Source organism: Vanessa tameamea, chromosome 15 (assembly GCF_037043105.1).
Source record: "Vanessa tameamea isolate UH-Manoa-2023 chromosome 15, ilVanTame1 primary haplotype, whole genome shotgun sequence".
Taxonomy (NCBI): Eukaryota; Metazoa; Arthropoda; class Insecta; order Lepidoptera; family Nymphalidae; genus Vanessa; species Vanessa tameamea.
The window spans coordinates 11,937,275-11,964,646 of record NC_087323.1 but is presented as its reverse complement, the minus strand read 5'-3'; the positions used below and the strand labels follow the sequence as shown (position 1 = coordinate 11,964,646).

Sequence of the window (27,372 nt, the reverse complement as noted above, 5' to 3'; positions counted from 1 at the left end):
TTAAAGTCTACGATTATAAATTCTGATTACTGATTGATGATTATTAATAATTCAGTTAAGGTAAACTTACACTGTTAGTTAAACTAAAATTTAACTGTGAAAATGTTTAATTATACGTTTGTTATGCCTTCACGACCTACTAAACTGATTGCTTATACAAAAATACAAATGCTGATAAAATGCGTTTCATTTGAATTGATTTGATTATTATGAACCTTTATAGAAGTTGTCAGAAAACCTAGCAGACTCCCCTTCTCAAGATTATGTGAATTCTCGGACTGCAGATATTTTTGCTGTAACATGTTACTCTACTACCTTAAAATTAATTACGCAGAATATTTATAAATGCTCTTTTCTGTTACAATACGAACGATTCCTCTGAATTTAAAGTATCTGTATGAAAGTATAATATACACTTTGCGTGAAACGAGTGAAAACTCATAGCTATTACTGTATTTTTAATCATTATAATGATTCACACCGCAAGGAAGACATTACGTTGCTATTCATTAAATAAATACAGATCTAAAAAGTGTCAGACCGTACAAGAAAATCTGAAAATACATTTTTAATATTTTGTTATATTTAGTAAAAAGTCATGAAATTAAAGTTAGTGCTGTAAAGATATTGTCGTTTAATAAGTAACCCTGTTTATACAAAAAAATAATTAATACACTTCACTGTCTGTCAAAGGCCTTATGCCCTTCTTGAGACAAGAAAAAAGGCTAGTTAAATTTGTTCAAGTAACTAATTTGTAGGCGGCTGGGAGCTTTGAGTCGAGTAATTAAACTTTATTCCGCCTTCGAGATTCCGTAAATCGTTTACCGGATAATTTTGACGTTAAGACAAATAGTATTAGGAGTTTAAGGGTATTAGTGTCGATTACATTGACACTTATGTAATTTTGAATAGTGGCGGTTATGTTAGGCAATTCTTAAGGAAGATTAACCAAAAAATATCTCTCACATTATGTGATGGGCAAACCCAACGCCAGAAATAGTTCATGGGCTTCTTGTGGTTTCCGAGACAGGAGTACAATGATAACTTTTAAACTCGACCCAGGCTTTGTAGTTTTTACAAATATTAGGAGTTTATGTCAGTACGGGTAACTCCACGGTAACCACTGACTCAGATTTTGTTAATGATGGTAATGACCGATTTTATTTGTGTGCTAAATAAACATTCTGATGGGCGATTCGTTCGCAAATAATTTCTGGACCACAAGTTTTAATGCCTGTCCTAATAGAGAGGACCCAATTATGGAAGGCTGTTCTGACCCTGAATACAATCAATTTCACAAGGAAGACTACTCGGTCACAACAAGAAATATGACAAATAAAAATTGTAATCTGGATATTTCCTTGTGGTGGTATATTGAACCACCAAACTTAATGGTAAAGAGAATATATATCTAATATAGATCTGCAAACGCAGATCAGAATGAAAAAAAAAAACAAAAAGCTTTTAAAATATTATTTTACATAGTAACGTTCTACACGGTGTAATTCAGACCCGTCTTCTGAAAAACCGTTGTCTTCCCAAATAAATAACATTTTCTATGCTTAAAAGGTAAGGGGTCAGAGTAAATAGAGTCACTTGTGCTATATTCGGTTCAAAATTGGTAGTAATGTTGTAAGGAATGGTTAATATATCTGATGTTGAAGGATAAATACTGTCAAACTTTTTTTCATTTAATGAATTAAAAAAAGCACAAAATAAAAAATGCAATCGCAGTCTATATGCTTCAATCGCAAAAATATATTAAAATTTATAAATAAAAAACCTTTTTAAAAACAGAATATCATATATTTCAAAATTATCATCACTTCGCATAGAAATTTCAAATTCTACTTGTACATAGATTTTTTGATTTTGAATACAGCCGCTTAAAAAGCTTTAGATTTTTACAAAGCACTTAAATTATATTAAAAGTATCCTTTGGCATAACGTCTGTTTCCTTTGTTTTAACGAAAAATATGTTAAAACTAATTAAATTTAATTCTATTATCATCTTATATATGCTTAATATGAATGAGTAATTATAGAAGAAGGGAACTAACATTAGATGTTACGATTATGTAATCATAAGTACTATTTAATTACATAATTATTCACAGAATTCTTAAATATGTAATCCAATAAAACGCATGGACACAGCGCATGCACGTCAATATATTGCTATTATTTGCTTATAAATTTAGCTTAGTAAACGAGACGCCAATTACTTACAATTTTTAGAATTACATGACTTAGATTAACGTTACATAATTGTAATTTACATGTAATATTATACAATTTTCTAATTTTGAATAAACTCTGAGAAGAAAACAAAGATATTATATATATGGCTATAATTTACAATTATATAATACATTTTATAACAATTTATTTATCCTAGGGAAGTGGATTATAACAAGGTCATGATAATAATATCTACTTAAATATGTTTGTAGGTCCGAAGTCTTAGAAGTTATAAAATATTAATACAAAGGTAATTTGAGCAAAGAAATGATCATATATTGGAAATTACATAAACATGTAAATAAAAAAGAGTTATTGTATAATAGTGAGCATTATATAATTTTTATTACGATTCTGAGCAATGAGCGTGTACCAGTTTAATTATTATACACATTATCACGAAAATTTCTAGAACAATCTACATTTTAAAGGCATTTATTTATTAATTTTACATAAAATTTATTTTATAGGTATTCCAGCTATTTTATATGGCACAAAATCATGAAAACACTATAATCATTTACACACTACAGTATCAAATCGCGTCGTGCACTTTCTCGTCATTGGACACTTCGAATATTAATATCTAGTGTTATCAGCGACATAACTATTTTAACCGAATATAGTTACATCATATTAATTCTGAATTATGTAATAAAATTATTTAATATATCACTTTTAGGCGTAATCTAATGCGAAGTTCGATACATTCATGTACGGAGTCGCAAGTGATCACTAAATATAATAGTATAATACATTTTATTTTATCTATATTTGTACACAGTATTCTCAAAGATGAAATAATTTTACTGCTCTGTTCTCGAGTGTCGCAGCACGATGTTTAATAGCTAACTTAAAATTTCCCAATAAATAGGTTATCGAATGCAAAAATACTTTGTAAATCAAATTTGCTGATTCTAATATAAGCGTATTCAAACGAACAAATTGTTTAGTTTTATAATGTTTGTGTAGATTTATGTAAGTGTAATTGAGATTAAATAAAGTGCTTATATTAAACATCTTCCTTTATTGATTTTCTTTGAAGATTCAACAAAATTGTATTCATTGAGACATTGTTATTGGACGGAAAATACGAAGCATCAACTAAACTAAACAAAACTGAATTCATATGTTTCATGCAAGAAAAACATCACAAGATAAATTTGCGTTTCAATTTCTTTTAGATAATTTAAGCCACTAAGTCTTTTATATGCGCCATACTACGAGTTTCTTATATACTTAATCACAATGAGACTTAGGATAAATAACAAAATAATAATTATATTTAAAGCTATTCTTAAATATTCGCATTGAGTTTTTACATAGGAAATAATTAAAAATCTAAAATTAAAAATATCACAACCTTAAAACAACTAAAGCTGCAATAACATTCCTTTATACTTTGGCAATATTTTGACTAAGACAAAACTTTATATTATACAATTTATACTGATAGTTGAGTAGAATATACCTTAGGATATAATTATGTTATAATACATATTTATTAAGATATTAATTCTAATAATTTTGATATGCTAAGATTCTACATAAACATTTACAGTTACTGAAATATCACAAAGTAATAAACTTTATTCAAGATAAATATTTGGCCGTTTAGTAGATCTCCCGAAACCCTTAGAAAAATGATAAATTTTATTCGTTGTCATAGAATATTTTATAGTTTGATGATATATAATTCTTATCGACATACATTCAAAGCTTCACCATACAGATATCATTTCTAATAAATAAAACACATGAATATACTTATTTTGGAGATCTACTGAGTGAAAACGACCAAATAATCTATGGGCTAGGTGCTGCATTTGAGTATTTTCCTAAAGGCCTTCCTAAATTCAGGATTGAAAATGGTATAGATGACAGGGTTTAAGAATGAATTGATATACCCGAGCCAGGTGTTGAGGATGAAGACAGTGACTCCTGGGGAGAACTGGAGGCCGAATTTTCCGCAAATAGCGTCTAAAACGTTGCACGTGAAGAATGGGGTCCAACAGAATAGGAAAACGCCTGAGAACAAAACGATTCATGGGTTAGCAGAAGTACACAATATTAATATTATTTTGTAATTGTTTTGGGTAATTAGTAATATTGGTCTACGATTCTTCCTTTATGAGATAAATAAAAAATAAATTTGTTCAATGTTGTAATCTTTGGTGCGAATTATAAAAGTGGTTATTCGTGTCTTGTAAATTGTTATAATTATTTTCGTATTATTAAATAAGAAAGAAAATAAAAAAGCCTACGATATCAATAGTTTCTGAGTTAGTAACTACTAACAAGTTCCTCAGAAGGAACGTAGACCATTTACAGAAGTTAAGAAATTATTTCCAAAAACTAACTTCTCGCCAATCCTACGAAAAAACGTGCAACTAGTCAGAAAATTTACTGATTGACAGAGTTCCGGGGAAAAAAAATCTCGTTACCGAAGAAAAAAGTGTAAGAATTATTTTTTATTGTAACGATTTTTATATACGGTCACCATTATTTTTATATAACGGTACATTATTTTCGAATATAATGAGAACCGTTTTCATTTGTAAATAATATTCCAAATCTCCTGATATAAAATTTACGGAATCGTGCCCGTTGAGCTATTATCTTTCCTTACAAGTATGAAAAGATTGAAAAATGAGAACCTTTTTAAGAAAAGCAATAGCCCAATAAATATTAAGACTTACCTAATACAATGGCTAGCGTTTTTGTTGCCTTTCTTTCCTTTTTAGCAGATGATTTTTCTCTTTTCTTTTTGCTCGCTTTATTGGCTTTATAGATAGTAAATCTTGCGGTCGCAGCGCTGGCTTTTCTTTCCTTTTTACAGGACGATCCATCGCGGATGTCGTAGTGACTTGATCGTAGGTCGTCATCCGATCGGAAAGCAATTGATGCGTTTCTACAACAAAATCACAACATCCGAATGTATAAGCTGAATTTATAAATCATGTAAGCCCTGAGACTCTTTATACATATGTTGATTCACGTTACTTCAAATTTCAGATATTATAATAAACATTTTTGTTTCATTCGAAATAAGCACAGGAATCGTGAAAGCATATGGATTTTTCTTTAGGTTAGTCATTTATATTTTTAAAAAAAATACTGAATACTGAATACAAGATAAGTGCTTTAGTTACGAATTTATATTTTTGATTATTTGTGTTTGAGTTCTTCAAATATTGGCATTTTTCAAGTTTTCTTTTATTTGATTTTAGATTAAAAATCTACATAATAGGATACTGCTGTCAGCTTAAATCACGACCACTGATCGCCTTACCTAGAATCCGCATCGACTCTCTTTCCATTTTTCTTCCATTTTGATTCACAGCCCATATTTTTCAAGACCGTGGCATCTTTCAGTGCGGGGGATGGGGGTGGTGATACATGTTCTCTGATAATGTCTTCTATGTTTGAAGGTGCGTATCCAGAATCATTATTACCATTTGGATCTGATATTGATTGTGATTTGAAACTTTTTTTGGGTATCCTAGAAAAATACATATTCTTACTCAATATAAATATAAAAATCTTTATAATTAGCAGACGTATCCTTTATTTCTAATCTAGTTTCGAAACTGATATGCCAAGATGTCTCAGTGGATAAATACATCAACCTTTAGCGATGATAGTGAATTGAATTTCATATTTCATTCAGTTTTTACGTGTTTTATTTGAATTCATAATATAGCTCGAGCTTAGTGATGAAGAAAAACATTGCGAGGAAACTAACCTATTTTTCCTTAAAATCAACTCACTTTTTTGCCTTAATTTCAATTTCATTGCTCGAAATAAAGAATTTTAGTTATCTGTTTGTACAATATAGCATTAATACTGTTTGTTCAGAATACATGTAACCATAATCGTTGTCATGATGAATAATAATAACTATTAACAGTCTAATACAAAGTGAACGAGAAAATCGCGACTAGAATTCTTTTGTATGTGATTCAACTTCACGCTTTTTCTTTGAAACATACTTTGATTCGAATTTTAACCAAATAATAATAATAAATAGGAATATTCTGGCTCTATTCTAACTCTGGCTTTATTCTGAAATATAAACTAATTTTCCAAACACATAACGTCTTCAATTCCTAATTCGATACAATATTGTTAAACAATTGTCCTCAATTCTCTCATTCCCTAATATATTCCTGAGCATTACACAAACATACAATGCTACAGGCTCATAATTACATTATGAAAGTTTCAATGGTTGTTTAGTAAACAATATTTACTTAATCTTATCTTCCGGGACAGTTGCTAGCATAAATTCTGTCGATTTATCATTCGGGATCACGTGACACTCTTCAGCATCAGCTTCAAGATCCACCGAGCGCTTGTCGAAACTAGAAAGCATAAGAAAAGTTTAATTGACAAAAATAATACTTATATCAAAATAAGCCACTGCTAAGCGATAAGGCAGCCTGCTGACCCAATGCAGCATTATTTATTGTATGCCTGTGTAGTGTATTTTTTATTTATTGGAGTGCAATCAAGTGTTAATTAATAAAATACACATCATTCAAGCAGACTCGTAATATTTTCCAATGACCTTGAAATGAACACCTCCGTTATTATTCTAAGAGATGATAATCAATTTCATATAACACGAGTAATGTCACGATAATTTATGTTCAACTATATCAAATTCCAACCGAAATTAATTAGATCGGTATCTATGTCATTACTAACAGTAAATTAAATATTAATAATAAACACTGTCTAATTATTGAAACCGCAATATATGGGTAGACCATTTATTGGCGGTAGAGCTCCTCTAGGAATCCTTGTTCCAAGAATCAATGATTGTTTTGGTGTTTCAGTTAGAATGTAAGTGAGCCAGGCTTACTGTGGGGCTATGTATTCTTTGATTCTAAATATTTTCTGTAAATGTAAAACGTTTGGTTGAACAATTTATATTATTAAAATTTAGGTTAAGTTTTTTATTATACGATATATGATACCTGTCTTCGTGATCCTCTTCGTTGCTACCGGAGCCAGTGTTCGTAGGTCGGTCGTCCAACGCCGTTTCGAGCTGTCTCGTCTGAGCTACATTTTCTATCACGACGGCCGCTGTTGCTCCGGTTATCGTGTCACCAGATACTGGAGGCTTTTTGGCTGCACGTTGCTTTTTAGCTCGATTTCTTAATGCCTGTATTAAAATAGTTTCTTTAATAACAGAATTATGCTATAAGGCATAATTGTCAATTAAATAAAACAAATCTTTTATTTCTTCTCTAAAAACAAGCCCTAAGGTAACAATATTTAATTTTGTTTAGAACTTTAAGTAAGGAAACAATTTACGTTCAAGCGTTTCAAAGATGAAGGAAAGTTATACTAAAGTTATAGAAAAATGTCGCGTAATTTTGCACTTTTTTAGTAATTTTAACATTTCACTTAGTGATACAAAATTTTTTAAGTAATCTATTTCACAGCAATATGACATAAAATAAATCAAGTAAGATAAATTACAATCTAAATTATTTGGACCATAATTCTGTCTTGACAATATAGGTGGTGATGTGTAACTTTTTTAAATTGTATAAACTTTTCCCCCTGACATTGATAATACTATTCTTTACGAAAAATTCGACGCTGACCGCAGAAAATGATCGTGAAATATCAGAAAGTGATATGCGATTATGGTTACAATTATTACAATATTTACGCGTACTGGAGCAGCGTGGTGGAATTAACTCCAAAACTTTCTCCTTAAAAGGGAGAGGAACTCAGCAGTTGCATATACGGGCTAGAACTTTGAATGAATTAAAGAATATTCGTATCAACAAAATAGCCTAAAACGATTTTCAATATTTGAGATTTGAGATGGCCCAGTGGTTAGAACACGTGCATCTTAACCGATGATTTCGGGTTCAAACCCAGGCAGGAACCACTGAATTTTTATGTGCTTAATTTGTGCTTATAATTCATATCGTGCTCGGCGGTGAAGGAAAACATCGTGAGGAGACTTGCATGTGTCTAATTTCAACAAAATTCTGCCACATGTGTATTCCACCAACCCGCATTGGAGTAGCGTGGTGGAGAGGAGGCCTTAGCCCAGCAGTGGGAAATTTACAGGCTTCTAACGAGTGGATTGGGTTTTACTTGTGTACAGAGTAAGCTATCGGTTTTAAGTTTGCTGTGCATAGTTGTTAGATATTATGAAAACAATTCAGATTTTAAATTAATATGTAAATGATCCAGCAAGACATTTATTAGGTTTATATAAAAGACAGTACTTCCAATTTTTTTCATTAAGCTGTTCCAGCAGTTAGAGTTGTATATTAAGCTGTTGTGTGAGTTTCGTTTTTAAAATTGAGAATTACGATTCTTAAAGAAAGATTGCGTATTTAAACCAAGTACCACTGAAATGTAAGTTTTGATATTTATAATTACCTTAAAAATATTATAGTAGAGGAACATCATCATGATGCACGGAATGTAGAAGGAACCTAGCGAAGAGTAGAGGACGTAGTTCTGACTGTTAAAGAGACACTCGTCAAAGTTCCTGTCGGGTGTATCGTTGAGGCCGAGGACGATGGGCGCTCCGATGGCAGCCGAGACCAGCCACACGAGGACGATGGTGAACCACACGCGTGTATTGTTTTTGTGTTTCGCATATTTTATCGGCTGTGTTACTGCTATATATCTGAGGAAACAATTATTATCATTACTAATGACAATTTAAGTAATTAATTATCTTTACACTTTCAAAAAACAAAAATTACCCCAAAGCTTATTTTTAATAGTTTCATGTCAATTTTTGAGGAACAAATTGTGTAATTTACCTATTTTTATTATTATAACCGATGTTGCATTTAAATAGTGGTTGATATTTACATCCCTATGTATGTTATTTAAGGAAAAAGTAAGTACTAAGTTTGGAGTTGACGCAAATATAAATTTTATTTCAATTTTTTTTTAAACGAATTCAAAAGTATATGACGCTCTTCATTTTCATTCCGAAATTTTATTCTTGTACGTCACTCACCACAAAACTGCTGGACCGCTTTTGGAATGATTTAAATGTTATGATAAAAAAAATAATAGTTTTGTTTTACTACTGTGTGCATTTTCGTTATTTTTCAAACTTAGTTGAGCTGTTAACTAATAATTAACTAAATAAGTATACGTATACTTATGTAAAGAAATGCTTGGAACTAATATTTAAGTTGCCAACTTTTGAAGTCCAAGTTTAAATTAAAATTGAGTTTGCCATATTATGGAGTGTATGAAAACTGATTCCAAGACTACAATAATCTCGTATTTTAAAAATATAACATTACTAGGATATTTGGTGATTGCAATAAGAATAAAGTGTGTTGAATTTTCTGAGCTGTCGATATATTTAGCTTACCTATCAACAGAAATGGCGACTAAATTAAATATGCTCGAAGTAGAAGACGTGACATCCATCGCGATATATACATCACAGATGAAAGCCGGCAAACCCCACGATCCATGCACCTGTAAACAAAATTATATTCTAAATCAATATTATAAAGTTCAATTTCGAACACACAAATAACCGAGAAAATCCAATTGGGTTCCCAAATACAGTGTTCAAATAAATCAACGCGATTTGAGTAATTCTATCGGTTTCTTTTCGAACTTGTCAATTTTGTTTGAAGATATTTGTAGCATTTTTCTACTTAAGCACACTTATATTAATTTTTTATTTTTTTATTTTAGAGGTGGCAAACGAGCAGGGGGCTCATCTGATGGAAAGTAACTACCACCGCCCATGGACATCTGCAACACCGGGGGGCTAGCAGGTGCGTTGCTGGTTGTTTAAATTCAATATCGTATTTGTATAATTTTTCCTGTAACTGTATCGATAGGTGGCAAATAAAATACTAACAGATTTTTGATTTGACATTACAATTTATTATAAATATATATTTTTGTAGGTATTTCATATTATTTTAAAGACTAGTTAAAACTATATCATATAAACAAAAAAATCTATTAAATATCTATAGGTATCTAGAATGTTTACTGAGAAGTCAGCACCAGCTTACTTGTCTTCTATAAATGACACAAAAACATTTTTATGTTTAAAATAAATATAATAAAAAATTAAGGGATCCCGGGCTACAGATCTGGGTCCTCCACAAGACATCCGATAGCGATTATTACAGCAAAAAAAATCCCAATTTCGACGAGTAAACATATGTATATATTATAGTATTTACGTAGATTCTTAATCCTTCTATTATTTTACTAAAGATAGATTTTATTGAAGAATTCATATATTTATAAGGAATTAGAAGAATTTAATTTGTTGCCTGATAAATTAATTAAACACCAGACTGAAAAATATTGTTCAATTTATTTGGATAATAATTAGAAGCGTCCACTCTTTCATTGCCCCAGGATCAGACCTCTAAATCCGAGCTAATCCCTTAATATAATTGCCAAAACCTTCACCAAAGTAAATGTTTCGTTGATAAATATTTCCTTAAAGAATATCCTTATTTAGCCATGTGAATTCAGGACAGTTAGCTAGTAATTGTAAGCGATCTATCAAAATTCAGATGTTTTTGAAATGATGTGCCGTCATCTCTTACACCCGAAATCTGGCCTTATTGTTGGCCATTACGTGCTCCCATTGTTCCCTGTCTTTTGTGTCTCCCGTTTTATTAGTTTTTTCCAAAAGGTAGGTGCCATTTATTAATTCAGAGACGACCACGACGCGTCATTAATATTGATCATAGTTAAAATTCCATTACGGATAACTAAATAACTTGCGGCATCAGGTAATATGAAAACATTTTTTTTTTATATTTATATGAATTCCTGATGACTGATTTGAGCCATTGTAGCTATTCTTAAGGGAGATCAAGTTATTGCTGACTACGTGATATAAGTCTGGGTAGGTACAACTAACTCATCATTTATTCTACCGCCAAATTATGATACTTAGTACTGCTCTGAGCGGGTTTTAATAGTAAATGAGCCAATGTGAACACCAGTGTAACATTCGGGAGAAAATATCTTAGTTGCGAAGTTTAGTGGCGCAGTGAAATATACTAAGGCAACAATATTATAGTCCATAAGTACATCTATTCCCTAACTCTCGTAATAAAAATGGGATCGCAAAATCACGTCACGACAACTTCACTTCACTTCACTTCACGTCACTTGTTTTGAATTTCAAGCCAAGGAAGTCAAAACATATCTAACTTCGGGTTGCTATTTAGAATTTAAGTTTAAATTTTTTTTTCTATTTTTATTTTACGATTAAACAAATTTTGTGTTTAATAACTCCTGTGTAGTTAGCCAGTTCTACGATTGCATACTGAGGAATTAGAATCCAAAATATAAGATGAAGACCTAATTTTTACTTCAGTATAAATCATAATTATATTAATATCTGCAACAAAATTATTTCTCCACATAGAAAGTCCACAGCAAAAATGTTTCAAAAATCGATCGTGGTATTGAAATCACTAATCGCATCTTAAAAATATTATTAATATCATAAATATAGTTTTGCATAATTACAATCTTAACATATCAATTAAATTTATTGAACGTATTGTTCGTTTCTTTTTAGTTACGGTTAGCAGACTATAATTGCTTAGTTTTTTACGGATTAGAAGGCTACGAATTAAACTTAGTAGGGTAAGTATTTGTTGTTGACAAATATCGTTTTTGACGACCTCCATGGTCGAGTAGTGTGTACACCGGTTTTCATGGGTACACCACTCCGAGGTCCCGGGTTCGATCCCCGGCCGAGTCGATGTAGAAAAAGTTCATTAGTTTTCTATGTTGTCTTGGGTCTGGGTGTTTGTGGTACCGTCGTTACTTCTGATTTCCATAACACAAGTGCTTTAGCTACTTACATTGGGATCAGAGTAATGTATGTGATGTTGTCCAATATTTATTTATTTATATTTATCGTGTTTTAACAAAATATAAAGAACAATTAGAAAAATCTACTAAATATATTTCAGTTAAGTGATTTCACAATATTCCTTTCTTAGTTGCTTAAATATTTCTTCAAATATTACAATCTTATTACGTAGATCATAGCGTATGAAGTTGCCTATCAGTTTTAATATTTTCAATACAAACAAAGTCTATTAAAAAATTGAATTGACTCTGAAATTGGCAATACATTTTTGGCAATACCCATTCACGATACCAGGATTTTATTTGAATAACAAAATATTAATTTTGAACACAAAAATAAAATTGTAATCGCTCTGCGTTTTAAATTTTTATACAGGGGAATTGTTATTTTTCGTAGTCTTTTGGGCTTAATCATTTCCAATAAAGGAGAGTAAAAACTAAACTAACTTATTCTATGAACGAAAGATGGTTTGGTTGATTCATTCATTCAATAAGGCCACCGTTTAAACGGCTTCGTTTTGTTAAATGTCTAGGCTGTTAATTCAAAAGCTAATTAAACTTGTTGCTTTCAGTAGGTATACAAGAAAATTTAAGTACAAGATGTTTTGGTGCAAAGATCATATTTTAGTTTATTAACAAGATCAAAATATTATTGTTGGTAAAAATTAACGAATCTAGCAATTACATTACTAGACTAATCAGAAACATTTCACAACTATCTCAATCCTGTCAAGCCAAATCAAAATATGATTTTTTCAAGTAGGCTTTAACTTTTGAATCGTGATTTTACTTTATTATGTGAAGTTACCACCGGTTTGGAATGTAGATTCTACTGAGAAGAACCGGCAAGAAACTCACTAGTTACTCTTATTATTTACATTCAACATACAAAATTATGTTAGCCAAAAACAATTATATACGAGTTACAGTAAAAGCTCGAACTTCGGTAAATTTAAAGATTTATAGTAAGTCTTAGGATTTACCGACATGAGTTGGTAAATATAAGTATTTCTGAAAATGGGACGATTTTTTCGGGCTTTTACCATTCGAATTAAGTATATGCTAGGTTTTACCGCTGTCAGCTGGTAGATGTTGGCTTTAGGAATAAAACAATGATCAATTCTTAATCACTTATTTTAATTAACTATTATTCAAAACCTTAGGTATCAAACGGTAGTAATTAAGAGACTAACCCGAACCTATTTAAATTATTTTCATTTCATTTCGATATTATGTTATAAAACATTATGACATGTTTTTTTTTTCAACATTTACCGTGTCTTCAATGTAAATCCTAAGATTTACTAAGTGAATGTTGGTTATGGTTCGAATCGCAAACCTTTTTGGAAATTTACCATTAAGAATTGGTAAATCTTAGGTTTTACTGGAAAATCTTAGGATTTACCGTATTTCGAGCTTTTTTAGTAACATAATATGTTACTGTAAAAAACATATTATGTATATAATATAGTAGTAGCTCCACGCCTTTCTATCGTCTATAATATATTCAATGTTTTTTATTAATGTATTTTTAACAAATGATTTGAATTTATGAGTCTGTATAAAGGATACTTTTTTATAGCATAAGTAGTTCGGCTGACAACTGGGCCACCTGATAATAAGTGCTTACTACCCATGAACATTGGCATCGTAAGAATTTAAACGATCGCTAATGACCTTGAGGTCTAATATCAAATCCCAAGTTAATATATATAGAAAAAAAGTTTTGAACCAATTTCCTTAAGAATAAAAACTGTATTCAAAACAAAACAGATATCGTAGACAGAGAGTAATAAGTAATTATTACAAAAAAAATTATAAAAAGCAAATTTAAGTATCGATAAAGTAAATAAACATTTACCCGACACAAGTTGCCTCATGATACTGTCACGTGGATACTATTTAAATTAAACTCATTACCTCTCTAAATGCCACGTGTTCCATCCAAAGGATAATTCTACCCAAAGTAATAATTCTCTCAATAAACTAAGTTTCAGAATACACGACTGACCATTAAAATCGTATGGTATAAAATAGTTTTACCGACACGCTAATGCTTTTTGTTCATACGTTACTTTGTTATATGGGGGGGGGGGGGAATAACTAATGTTAAAAGGGAATCATTCAGATCCAATTTAGATCCATCAGTGAATTATATCTGGTTATATCAAGACAATATACGTTGTGGGAGGTTTATGTTACTTCTTTATAAAGAGCAGTTCAGCTTACGTTGGATATAATGTTGGTAGGGTTTTGTATGTATATATAAATACCTCTGTTTATATATACAAAAAAAATAAACAAAGTCTTATAAAACATTTTTTTTTACTCATTAAAGTCAATCAATCCTTCCTCCAAATTTCAATCAAATGAATTAAAGCAAAATAGACTTAAAATATATATTTTTACTTGGTGGTAGGGCTTTGTGCAAACTAATCTGGGTAGATACCACCCACTCATCAGATATTCTGCCGCCAAGTAGAAATACTTGGTATAGTTGTGTTCCGGTTTGAAGGGCGAGTGAGCCAGTGTCACTACAGGCACAAGGGACTTAATATCTTAGTTCCCAAAGTTGGTGGCGCATTGGCAGTGTGAGGAATGGTTATAGGTTAATATATCTCGCAGCTCCAATGTCTATGAGCAGTGGTGACCACTCACCATTAGTTGGCCCAATTGCCTGTTTGGCTATCTATAATAAAATAAAAAGAGGGTTTTTTTTGAAAATTCGCTATTTTCGATAGGATCCTCTCAGGTGCAGGACTAGCAAGTAAGTAGTATTGTGTCAGTAAAAGTAGTATTTAATATAAATATTGACATTAAATTTTAAATATTATTTTAATCTATGTCCAAAATATTCCTTGGTGGGATTCGTTCCAAAGACGAAATAATTAGGGAGTAAGCTTGATTACCTTAAATTGGTCCTTCGTGCCCGGATTTAACATGAAATCTGTTTATATAACCACACATTATAATAACGAAATATTTATTGCATAAATGATAACTTTAATTATTTATGGTAATTTTAAATACACGTCATTAACGTTGTCATATTTATTTATTTAAATATGCAGAATAATATTAATAGTCGCCCTTAGTTTTGTCGCATTGACAAAATTATTTACGTCATAATTTTTATGGTACTCTAGTCATTTAGATTTAAAAAATATATATATTTTCAATATATAACTATAATATGATTTTAACCTTTTGTCAAAGAAGAATATAAAGAAGAAAATGTTAAAAGCAAAGTTAAGAATAATACGTTCACAAGACAAAGATCATCGATTAATCAATTATAAACTAAAATAATATCACACTATCAATTACACCTTATGCTTATCTCGGACGCAGCGACAGTATCCGACATAAGCAGATAGTGCTACGATTACTTTCGGTTAGAATCTCAAGAAGGTTCCGAGATATATGTATATCCTTATTATATTCTGGTTTTGGACTCGTCGAATTACATGACATTTTTTTCAATATTAACAGGGCTAGGCTGAGGCCTCCTCTCCCTTTGAGGAGAAGGTTTGGACCATATTTCACCACGCGTGTTGGTAGAATACACATGTGGCAGAATTTCGTTGAAATTAGACACATGCCGGTTTCCTCACGATGTTTTCCTTCACCGCCTACGAGATATTATAAACACAAATTAAGCACATGAAAATTCAGTGGTGCTTTCCGAAACCCGAAACCATCGGTTAAGATGTACGCATTATAACCACTGGGCCATCTCGGCTATATAGCGTTTAATTAACAAAAAATAAAATTTTTTACCTTTAAAAATAGGTAAATAATTCATATGTCAAATAGTTCGAAGAATCATACCCGCAGTCTATATAAAAATGACTTTACCCGCAGTCCGAAGGTTTCCCAGTTCCTTCGCATTCTTGACACGTACCCGATTACTCTATATCGATTTCCATTCTCGATATTTATATTGTCAGCGAGATATCGATAATGGTATTCCGATTAAGTTAACTTGTCCAGGGATTTGGTCTTATAAATTAAAAAAGGTATAATCAAATATAAAAGCGTGTTTAAAATATGGACCAAACGGTATCTTTGGTAAAAACACGTGTATCGTAACTTAATTCAAGTTCAAGCCCGTGCAATATCCACTGTATTTGAGATTTATGTGGTCAGTGGTGGTTGGATTTTATGCAAGCCCGTGTAATCACAGGTATAAGTGATATAACATCATAACTCCAATGTTGGTGGCGTATTGACGATGTAAGAAACGGTAATATTTCTTCAGCACAAGTGTCATTGGCGGTTTGGAGCATATTCCAGCACGCTGCTCCAATGCGGGTTGGTGGCTTGTTTACATGCATTAATTTCCTACAGTCTGCTTGATCCTGCATCTGAAATCTTTCGGTGTCTTTTTTGCCGTACAATCGGATTATGAGATTGAGGAATACTTAAGGAATAATAGAGAGAGTACCAGTGTTTGCGCACACTCTTTTACATTTTAATATGTTCTGCGTAGTTGGCTGGTCTTTCTCGAGATAAACCGCCGAGGCCGAAAAAGCTTAGAAGAACATCGTCATATCTTGTAAACTGTTTGAAATTTTAATTATATTATCTCATGTATAATGTTATTATATTAAAAAATAAAGAGACACTTCAACTACACTTCAGAGTCATAATCTCAATGTCCAGTAGCTGCTCCGAACTCTGAATGACTTCTTCGAAATGCACACCGCTTTTACCGTTAGTATTCCGCACACGTAACCAATTACACTTCATCGATTTTGGTTCTCGATATTAATACGTCCTAATGTGGGATATTGATGATAAGTATTTTAGAAACCGCAATATAGTTTCTTCTTTTATTTGTTCCCTGTTGTTAGAAATAAAATGAGATATTGGCACTTAACTCAACTATCTCGTTTGTCTTGCGGCTAGCTTACAAAAGACAAACAGTGATAGTCAATAATTATTGGATTTGTTTGTCAAAAATATTTTATTAGTAGCCTGAAATATTGTTGGTAGTGTTTATAATCCCATTCATCGGAGAGCCAAATTTAAAAAAATTGTTAAGGAACGCTTGCATGCGAAGGGTAATGCTTCTATATTGAATAAAGCAATTTGAGTTTGAGTTTGAGCACGTAAAGCCGTTAGTTCTGCGCCGTCAGGATATCATTTTTATCAAATGATGGGAGTAAACTTGTACACTGAAGTATGCGCAGTTAGCAGTATGGCTACATGAGCATGTCTGTCAAGACTAAGATGAATCAGAAGGACATAATCTAAATTTCCGCTTTTCTCATATTCAAGGCTTAGTGACAATGTTGCTGAAACTAACAAAAATCATTAATTGCAATATGAGTATTAGTATTTTGCAAAGATAACTATTTGAATCTTATCAGCCCATTCGCTCGAGTTCGGAGCTGTCATCCTTATTTGTACAGGATTCATCATGAATAGAGAATTGCTCACTTCAAAAAAATATTTACATTCAGATCTCGAGTTTCAACCGATTCAAACTTCAATGTTGTTTCTTTGAGCTCAAAGTAATCGGCAACTACTATAAGACAACTTTTTTACAATAACATTTTATTTCACAGACAAAGGGAATATGTTCTTTTGAACTACTCAGTGTGCTCTAATGTACTGAAATATTTATTGGCATTACATATAACGAGACACGTATTTTTTAACTTAAAGTTTTAACAAAAATGAACCTTAAATCAAAGGAGTAAGTGTTATGGAAATCGGAGAAACTTAGCTCTCTCCCACAGCGACCGCCAATTGCAATGAAGAACCGTCTCTTCGTGCGTGGGTTTTAATACGGTAGCCATTCTTTTTAATACAGCCCCGCTTTTTACCCTTTGAATTTGAAATAATACTGTCACGTGCAATATCACACGTGATCAGAATAACTGCCGGTATAGCATTAGACTATTCAATTCGTCACTCCGAAATATACTGTATCACATTATAACGTAGCCCATGATCGATATGCACTTTTAGAAAAAATATCATTGGTATTTCCTATTTTAATATCGAATTAAAAATATTGTTAGTTTTATTTAAAAAATATGATTCAGTAGATGTAGGAGTTAGAAGCAAACTCATAGATGATGAGGAAATGTTTAGTAAAGTTTCAAGTGAAGTTAGTAATTCTGTGGATAGCTATAAATTTGAACAATTTGAACTATTCAATAAGATTATGGAAACTCAGAGCTCTAATATCTTACCTGCATGTTGAACTTTCATTGGTCAAGAAACGTTTGTTTCTGAGTTGTTACTGAATTATTTAATAATTTAACTGATCTGATACTTGAACTAAAATCGAAATAACATTTAACCAAAATCTTCAATTGCCTGAAATTTTAATATTTGTTATAAACACCTTTATGATTATTCAGGAAAACTGGACTTTTGATGGGTTTTGCTGCTGGACTGTTCATATCAAGCGTCAAACTCTACAGTATATGGTTTGAAGTGAAATTTGAAGAAGGCCCTGTGGTTAGAGTACGTGAATTATAACAGACGATGGCTGGTTCACATCCGGATAGACATCACTGAGTTACTGATATTAATTTGTGCTAATGATATTTTTTTCGTGTTCAGCGAAGAAAGAAAACATCTTAAGAAATTTACATCAGTCAGAGGAAATAATTCCATGTATTATGTATCCCCTAAATGGCATTTGACATGCATTGCAGCATGGCAGTCGGTTCCAACGCTCCTGCAAGAGCAGCGGTGTGAACTGTAACTTTAATATGGGTTGCCTAGCGAGGTAAAGGCTGTTCCTGCTTTTAATGACCAATTAAGTAGTTTTTAAGAAATGACTAATTATTTTTTTCATATGACTGTGTATGAATCACGTATGAAAAATAATTAAAAAATAGTAATTCCTTAAAAACTGGCAATACTATATAAACTATATAACCCATAAAAACGCTGAATGCATATTAATTAAGTTATCTGTTATCTAAGTTAACAATATATAAATACACACGCCAACATGCTTATATTTATGTATGAATTAAAACTTACAAGAGAAATAAGGCCTAATTTAGATTTTCGGATTATTGAGTTGGAATACATGCTCTTTAAATTAAAGTCACTTGGCGCATTTTTGAAACATATTATTTAAGCCTCGTGTAAATCGAGGTATTTCGACATTAACTCAATAAACGAAAAATATGTCATCGAATACGAAAAAATCCATACCCCGTGACACTTGTTAACTGGTTAATATAGAAACAACATTTTTAATATTGTGCTAAAGATGTAAGTACTTCATTTAACAAAAGTTATACGTTTATTTTACGACGGCAATTTTAGTAATTACCCATATCACTTCATTCCATAAGCCCGGGACAATTTTAATTAAACTCTCAATCCTGAACGCGAATACTTAATTTTGTTTTATTGATGTCTTATTTATACGCATGCAACAAGTACTCTTAAAGCCCTCGACATAAGGACCTTAATCCTTAACATCATCGTAATGACTAACTTCAAGTGTTAATAAATTTAAATTAATAGAATTTGACACGGATTTCAGTTCTTTGACGACGTTGACAAGATATTGCGTTATGATTTTCTCATTTAGATTCCATGATGTAACTGTTCTAAATTTGAATTATATAGCTGTTTTTCATTATACTTTAACAAACTGAACCAATTTCAGTGCTCCGATTTTCTGTAATTCAGCAGAATTGAGGTACAATCCTCAGCATAATCATTTAAAAAAAAGCTCTGTTTCAAATATGAAATAGATAAACGTGTAATGTATACATGCATGGATGCATATGTGTGCGTGCAGTGGTTTGTGTTGAGTATGTAGGTAATTATTTGGCTGTTTATTTTAATAAACCAATGTATAAAATACGATTCTTTATATTCGATTCATACTCAGACTATTTTCAGTCGACACATTGCTTGTCCATTAGTACTTTCTATTGGAGCTTTCATTAGCCGTGGTTAAATGTAGCTAAAAGGGTCTTTTAATAGGAAAATATATAAATAATGTTTGATCTTTAGCAAAACAAATGGGGACTTATAATGAATTGATATAAAAAGGGATTTCGGTGTTATTGGAACGTAAACCTAACGCAATAAGGATAAAGACAGTTTTGGATTGCCACAGAAAATAAGTAATATCTTTGCCTATTTATTTAGTATTAGCTGAGTTCATACAACCGTAAGATCAGAAGAAATTAAATGTTCCATCAAATAATCGGTCAGCTGAACCTAAATAAAAGCTAATAGCAATTTATATAACCTTAGATTTATTTGGGAAAAAACATTTTACCTTCATTGAGTATTATTAGGAATATCACACTTTTGAGGAATTTTTGCTCATCTTTTTGAGATTTTACTAGGGTTTGGGACGATGGGGTGGGACAAATAATTTGTTTTACCGTTAGAGGGTTTAAAGGGTGACTGAGCCAGTAATGTATAAATGCAGGCACATGGGTCATAACATTTTACCAGGGTTGTTGGCGAATTGGCGATTTAGATAATGGTTAATACTTCTTAGATTGTCAACGTCTATTGTGGACCTATTTGCCAGTCCGCTTACCTATTATGAATAAAACAAACGACTTCTAAGCTCACTGATAATCGTATTTTTTTATGATATAGGTAGGGGGAAGGAATGTCCTCCCTGATGATTAATAATAACCACCCGAATGCATTGGCACTATAAGAAATATTCACAATCCCTTCGTTTATAAAAAATGAGCCACCAACCTTGGAAGGAAATTATCTTCCTTGTGCCAGTAGTTACACCGGCTCACTCATACTTCAAACATACGATGAGTGGATTGTACCTAACCAGACGGACTTTCCGAAGCTACACCACAAAGTAAGTTAGTGGATTAGCAGTATTTTCCGTAATTAATCAAGATCTTCATTTCAGATTTGCGTATTTACTTTGCCCAATTTATAATAAGTAGCTAAAAAGTAACAAAAAATTCGTAACTGTAAATCCGAGTTATTTGTGAATCGTTCCACTTAACCCTGGCCAACTGAGGAATCACGTATTATTATATCTGTACAAGAGATGTAATATTGTTTAGGTAAGCAGTAAATTGACTCGAATTAAGGAGCTAGTAGGGTTTGACGACGGTTCTCTAATTTTTGACAAATTTAATGACAGGACCTGTCAATACGACTAGTGACGTTTAGTTCGTGTTGGTTTCCTCTCGTCGGTTTGCTTTGTGGTCATATACCTATATGTAAATGCGACTTATGCTTTCTTTTTAATATGAATTTTTCTGTTAATCTTTCAGTAAAATCGTTTATTTTCTCTTTGCACACCTACGAGTATAAATGTTCATTCCCGCTAAAAGCATAGCATTAATTTTACCCATTATGTTGCAATGAAGCACTCACTAAATAAATATAAAACAAGATACACTTCCATTGTCCATATAATTATAAGTTACTTCAAACATGAAATCAGAACAACTAATTAGTCACCACTTACCATCACGTAGACTAAATATTACCTATTCCCTGAAAAGCCAAAGCGCAACTAACCTTAGGAGTTCAGACGTTAAGCCTGGTGCCTGTAGTTACACTGGCTCACTAACCCTTCAAACGACAATACTAAGTACCTACCGAGACAGGTTTGAAGAAATTATTTATTAGTTTTAACGTGTTCTTGCTTTTGGGCTATCTTACGTAACTTGCAAAGATATGTTACTTTTGGTGATGTACAAGTAAAAACATATACATTAGGTACTCTCCGTAGACGACAGTCGGCTAACAATGTTTGCTTTAGAGGAGTGAGTTGTGATTTATTTCATACTTCATTAATCACGACGCGCGAGAGTAGTAAAGGAAAATTGAACCAAGCCTTAAATTCTTTTAAGTGCCAATATTGTGTTCGGAATTGCCTCAAAAGTTAGTTCGAGTATAAAAGGGAGAAAAGTTCAACATTAACGTTAAGAGGGGGAAAGACAATAACTACATTTAACTGAAGTTTTACTTAGAAGAGTTCAATAAAGGTTTTTTTTAACGCAAATCTTGCCTATACTTTGTGGGCACACAAATTTTGTTCAGAATTTATAGAATTTATATTAAAATAGTTTTGTTTAACCGTGGGATGTATTATGATAAGACTTCATGCATGATCTCTTGGGTGTGTATTAATGGATTATTAAGAATGTGTACTACTGCCTCGTGTCAAGATATCGAGGAGTTTTGAACAGGGCTGTTTGGGTGGATCCCAAACGCGTTAGTTCTCCAATCAAAGTTTCTTTGTTTTCTTTCTTTAAAATGAGTGAGTGAATCAGCAATTTCATCTTCAGTATTGCCTTGGATTTCCTCAATATTGTCGCCATTTACAGGGACATGATTAATATATCCCCTGACTATTGAAGTCACATAGTCCTCTGTATTAAAAATATGTCATCGATATTACAATTTTTGCTTAAAATTTTCATTAGTATTTTGAATTCTATCACACATTGCACCTAGAGTGATTGCTCTTTCTGCTTCACTCTAGGGCCGATCCGAAATGATTTACAGATCCACGACATCTTAATTTTAGATCAAATGCTGGAAAAAGGATATAGTTGAATCGACGACAAAACGAAGTCTATTGATACGGCTTTTACAAATACTTTTGTATTGTCATTTTACTAAATTATAATAAATATATAGCAACGATCTGGTGGGAAAATAATTTCTACCGAGATGAAACGATAAGAAAGTCATTCGTTAAACTTTTCTATCAAAAAATACAATTAAATTTATTTTATTTAAATTTTGTAACACATTTTTATTTACCGTTGACAAGGATATTATGATTATAACGAATACATTTTTTTATTATTATTCTGTATATTTTTATATTTTTGTAGTCATATAACGTAGCACACACAACATTAAATATTTACAATAGCAGCTGATTAAAACATAGAAAACTGCCATTTCTAATGTGTCCGAAAGTTAGCTTTTATTCTGTCACAAAGCAAATGTACAAAGACTGAATTAATAAAACGACGTAGAACGTAAATTAAACATAGGACGAAAACTTTGCCACGTACTAAGTTTAGTGGAAAAGTGAGTGCCTCTGAAACTGGACTGTTTGAAGACTACAGTTCACAATCAACATCATTACGACACTAAGGATAAGAGTCATAATTCTCTGAATAGAATCGGGAAATTCGAAGACAACAGCATATTATAAGCTAGCAAATTTCATCGTTACTGAGAAGTGAATAAGGCTTATTATTCTGTAATAGTTGCAATTTTGGGACTGTAATAAACAGTGTACCAAGCAACGAATTTTCTTTAGACCTTTTCTTACTATTGCTCGAAAGACAACGGACGAAGTTTTATGATACTACGTGACGTTCTTTATCAGAACGTTGAAGGATTTAAATATATTTAGAATAAATTTGAAAATCGGAGAATTATTTGTAAAATCAGTCTTAGAAAGAGGACAATATTTCAAATCGATTAAAAGTGTTTAAATTTAAATGTTTTGTTCCTACTTTTGAATTACTCGTGACGTAATACACCTAATTAATTATACTATATACCTTTATATTTTACAGTATACTTCGATTCGAGAACGTCCGTAGATTTTTACTTATCGTAATTCGAGTCAGGAGATATTTTTGAAGCAACAATGTGAATCTTCCGAGCTCTTTGAAAGCTTAGAAGACCTGTAAGTTTCCTAGTTTCGATGTAGAATGGAATGTGGTCTAGGTCAACTAGCCTGATATGTACCATACTACAGAGCTAGAGTATAAAAATTCAATTCAATGAAATAGTATAAAAACATTTTAAAATCCTGCAATTTAAAACTATATCATACAGAGATGTATAGTTTTAATTTCAATTTCTTTTAAAAGTACTTATATTTAAAGTTTATTTTAAACGGTCTTTAATATAAATTCTTTTGTTCAAAGCGAGATCTTTGAAGAACTAGCACTGCTCTCTTTGACCTCCGAGAGAATTAAAAAATAATATTTGACTCCGTCTACAGCGCAACACATGTTTGATTCCAAAAACGTATATGACAATTTATTGTGACTTGCTATTAAAACGAATGAATCTTTAAACAAGTGGGTTGTTTATGCGGGTATTTCAGTGCCTTCTTTATATTAAAATGCAATTCTTGATGCGCTCTTAGGTAACGAATCAAATTCTCCAAATTTCTTTGTATTAAAATTTAAGCTATGAGTTAATAATAAGAGCCGAGATGACCCAGTGGTTAGAACGCGTGCATCTTAACCGATGATTGCGGGCTCAAACCCAGGCAAGCACCACTGAATTTTCATGTGCTTAATTTGTGTTTTTAATGAATCTCGTGTTCGGCGGTGAAGGAAAACATCACGAGGAAACCGGCATGTGCCTAATTTCAACGAAATTCTGCCACATGCGTATCCACCAACTCGCAGTGGAGCAGCGTGACGGAATATGCTCCCAACCTGCTCCTCAAAGGGAGAGGAGGCCTCAGCCCATAAAAACATAAACATACATATGGGCCTCAGCCCAGCAGTGGGAAATTTACAGGCTGTTAATGTATGAGTTAATATTCAGTCACAACTCACTAGGTTTGTGGAAGTCCGTCTGGGTACCCCTCGATCATCATATATTCTATCGCCAAACTGAATATTATTGGCCTTACCTTGCCTTATACTTACAATTAAATGGCCTATTTTCCCGTCCGACAATATTAAATAAAAAAAGGTATTGCTTTTATTATAATTGCGCCTTCGCATAATCATATTATGTACCTTTGAAGAATAATTAAATAAGATATAAATTAATGGTATCGTTTATAGTTTTTAAATACTTTATATTTTGCTAGATTTATTATAATCTATTGATAATTATAATGGACATGAAATATAACTGATATTTACTAAGATGACGCGAAAAATTGTGTTCATTTATTCTTGATTTATACAAAATCTTCTGAGATAGACGAAAGTTTTGTTTCACTTTTGTTACAAGAATCCCGAAATAGGTTTAAACTACTACATGCAAAACCGGGCAAGTGCGGAATTTTAATTAATGTATTGTGTTTATAATTCATTTCGTACTCGTTGGTGAAGAAAACCTCGTGAGGATGGGAGACATGTGGCTAATAAAATTATACCACGCGTGTATGCACGAACTTACATTGTAACAGTGGGATAAGTTTAAAAACTTTACCCTCGAGACCTAAGTCCAGTAGTGGCTTATTAACAAGCAGTTGATATATTCAAATTGCAGTTCATTTAGTTATAAGATCGAAGAAGGAAATGGAAGATTATTTCAAGTGGAACCGCTGATGTAATTTTAAAATAAATAAATAAATATTGGACAACATCACATACATTACTCTGATCCCAATGTAAGTAGCTAAAGCACTTGTGTTATGGAAAATCAGAAGTAACGACGGTACCACAAACACCCAGACCCAAGACAACATAGAAAATTAATGAACTTTTTCTACATCGACTCAATCGGTGTACACACTACTCGACCACGGAGGTCGTCGTTTAAGAACATTAATTAACTTTAAAAGTTAATGTTCTTTCAAAGTTATCAGTACCTTAAATTAAGAGGTTTTGTGTAATATTAATAAGGTAAAGTTAATTAGTAGTTTTGGACTATGAATAAATATAATTTGACTGCCTCGTTGGCCTAGTGGCTAAGAATCCAAGATTGCTAACTCCATGGTCATGGGTTTAAGTTCAATAAAAGTTATAGAGTTTTTCTGTTTTCGGCAACTCTCAACAAAGCCTGGAAGCTTAAAAAGTACGTAAAGTGCTTAATTGGTTCTTCGCCTGAATTCCTTCCAGACATTTTATATTTGCCTGCACGTTACTACTATGAGATTATGAGATTATGGATCTAGTGTATCACTTTTGATTGCGTACACTCCTGTGAACAATTTATACGTATAAATATCTCACACGCAGATGGATCCTTTGAGAATCGAATCACCAAGTGCAATTATTCTATATGAATAAGGAAGTTAGAATTTAAACAACTCATACTTTTATTATTTTGTATTCACTGACACAGAACAAATAAATTAAGAATGAGAGATATAACTTTTAAATCAGTTAAAGAAATTAATTATAAAATGGTAAAATCATCAAATTACAATTTAACTTTCCTAATAGAATTACACAAATCTTCGAACACGTCACAAAGTCACGTTATTACATAGTAACTAAACATACGGATTTTTTTTTTTTCGTGTATCAGAAACTCAAATTCATGGCATCGTCCTGGTTCATTGAAAGTTCCTTAAATATCGAATGCTGTTCAGCGGAATGAGAGTTCCTCAAGGTGGAAACGCCGCAGGGTCTACTCCTGTGGAGAGGAGGTCTGCCTCTGATTCTACCTTCGTATTTGTGACGTTTATGGTTCAATGGACTCATTTCCGAATCTGACATCTGTTCAAATTTTCTCTTAGAAGCTGAAGAACTATCACTAGAATCGTTTTGCGTGTATGGTGTGACTGAAAATAATTAAAATTAAATCATTAATTTATATTAGTAGGGTTTAATTAACGGCGGCCATCGACCAATTCGTATTATCGCAAGCTGCTACAGCTTGCGGGAGAAATTATTTTATCTCAAAAGGAGAGAGCCTACGCGTTAGGGAAATTACAAGATCTTGGTTATTTTTTGTATTATTTAGATTGTTAGAAATAGTAATCTTGCCTTACATCACCAATGCCCAACCAACCTTACAAATTAAGATGTTACGTCTTTTTTATGATATAGTTTGGCCGACGAGCCCATAGACAATGGCGCTGTATGAAATATTAACCATTCCTACATCGCCAATGCGCCAAAAACCTTGGGAACAAAGATGTTATGTCCCTTGTGCCTGTAGTTACACTGACTCGCTCACCCTTCCAACAGCATCACAACAATTACTGTTTGGCGGTAGAATATATTATGATAATTAGGTATCAATATTCAAAATCAATTACCGATAACTTTTCAGTTACAATTAACGTCGCGAAAGAGTAACTATGCTGTATTTAAAGTCAATCGGACAATAGTTTCGGACATCTCGTAATCAGTGAGTCAGTGGTATTACGTTTTTGTTCACATCGATTTAACAGAACATTAACGTTTTCATTTGTTGAGCTACGATACGATACGATTTACGATGATACGTTTTTCTCTGTAAAATTATTAATTTTTAAATGTCCACAAATTATACTGTAAATGTTCCAAAACTCAAGGGACGTGAAAATTACGTCAAGACGCAAAAGTTCGCTGTGCAAAATTTCTTAGTATTTATTATTTCTTGCCAATT

General features: G+C 32.0%; 1 protein-coding gene across 4 annotated transcripts in view; it reads right to left on the bottom strand.

Moving 5' to 3' along the window:
• Positions 1–3,556: 3,556 nt before the first annotated feature.
• Positions 3,557–27,372, bottom strand: part of Dop2r (Dopamine 2-like receptor) — a 287,869-nt gene continuing 264,053 nt past the window's right edge. For 2 of the 4 annotated variants that reach the window (XM_064217146.1, XM_064217147.1), the window contains 7 exons: positions 9,617–9,726; positions 8,656–8,908; positions 7,224–7,411; positions 6,495–6,605; positions 5,534–5,743; positions 4,941–5,152; positions 3,557–4,269 (listed from right to left, as the gene is read on the bottom strand). In XM_064217146.1, coding sequence (XP_064073216.1) covers positions 4,055–4,269; positions 4,941–5,152; positions 5,534–5,743; positions 6,495–6,605; positions 7,224–7,411; positions 8,656–8,908; positions 9,617–9,726 — 1,299 coding nt within the window. In that variant the 3' untranslated portion in view covers positions 3,557–4,054. Of the gene's footprint in view, positions 4,270–4,940; positions 5,153–5,533; positions 5,744–6,494; positions 6,606–7,223; positions 7,412–8,655; positions 8,909–9,616; positions 9,727–26,124; positions 26,561–27,372 lie in introns of those variants that run through there. The other 2 variants (XM_064217144.1, XM_064217145.1) reach the window with 1 other exon arrangement.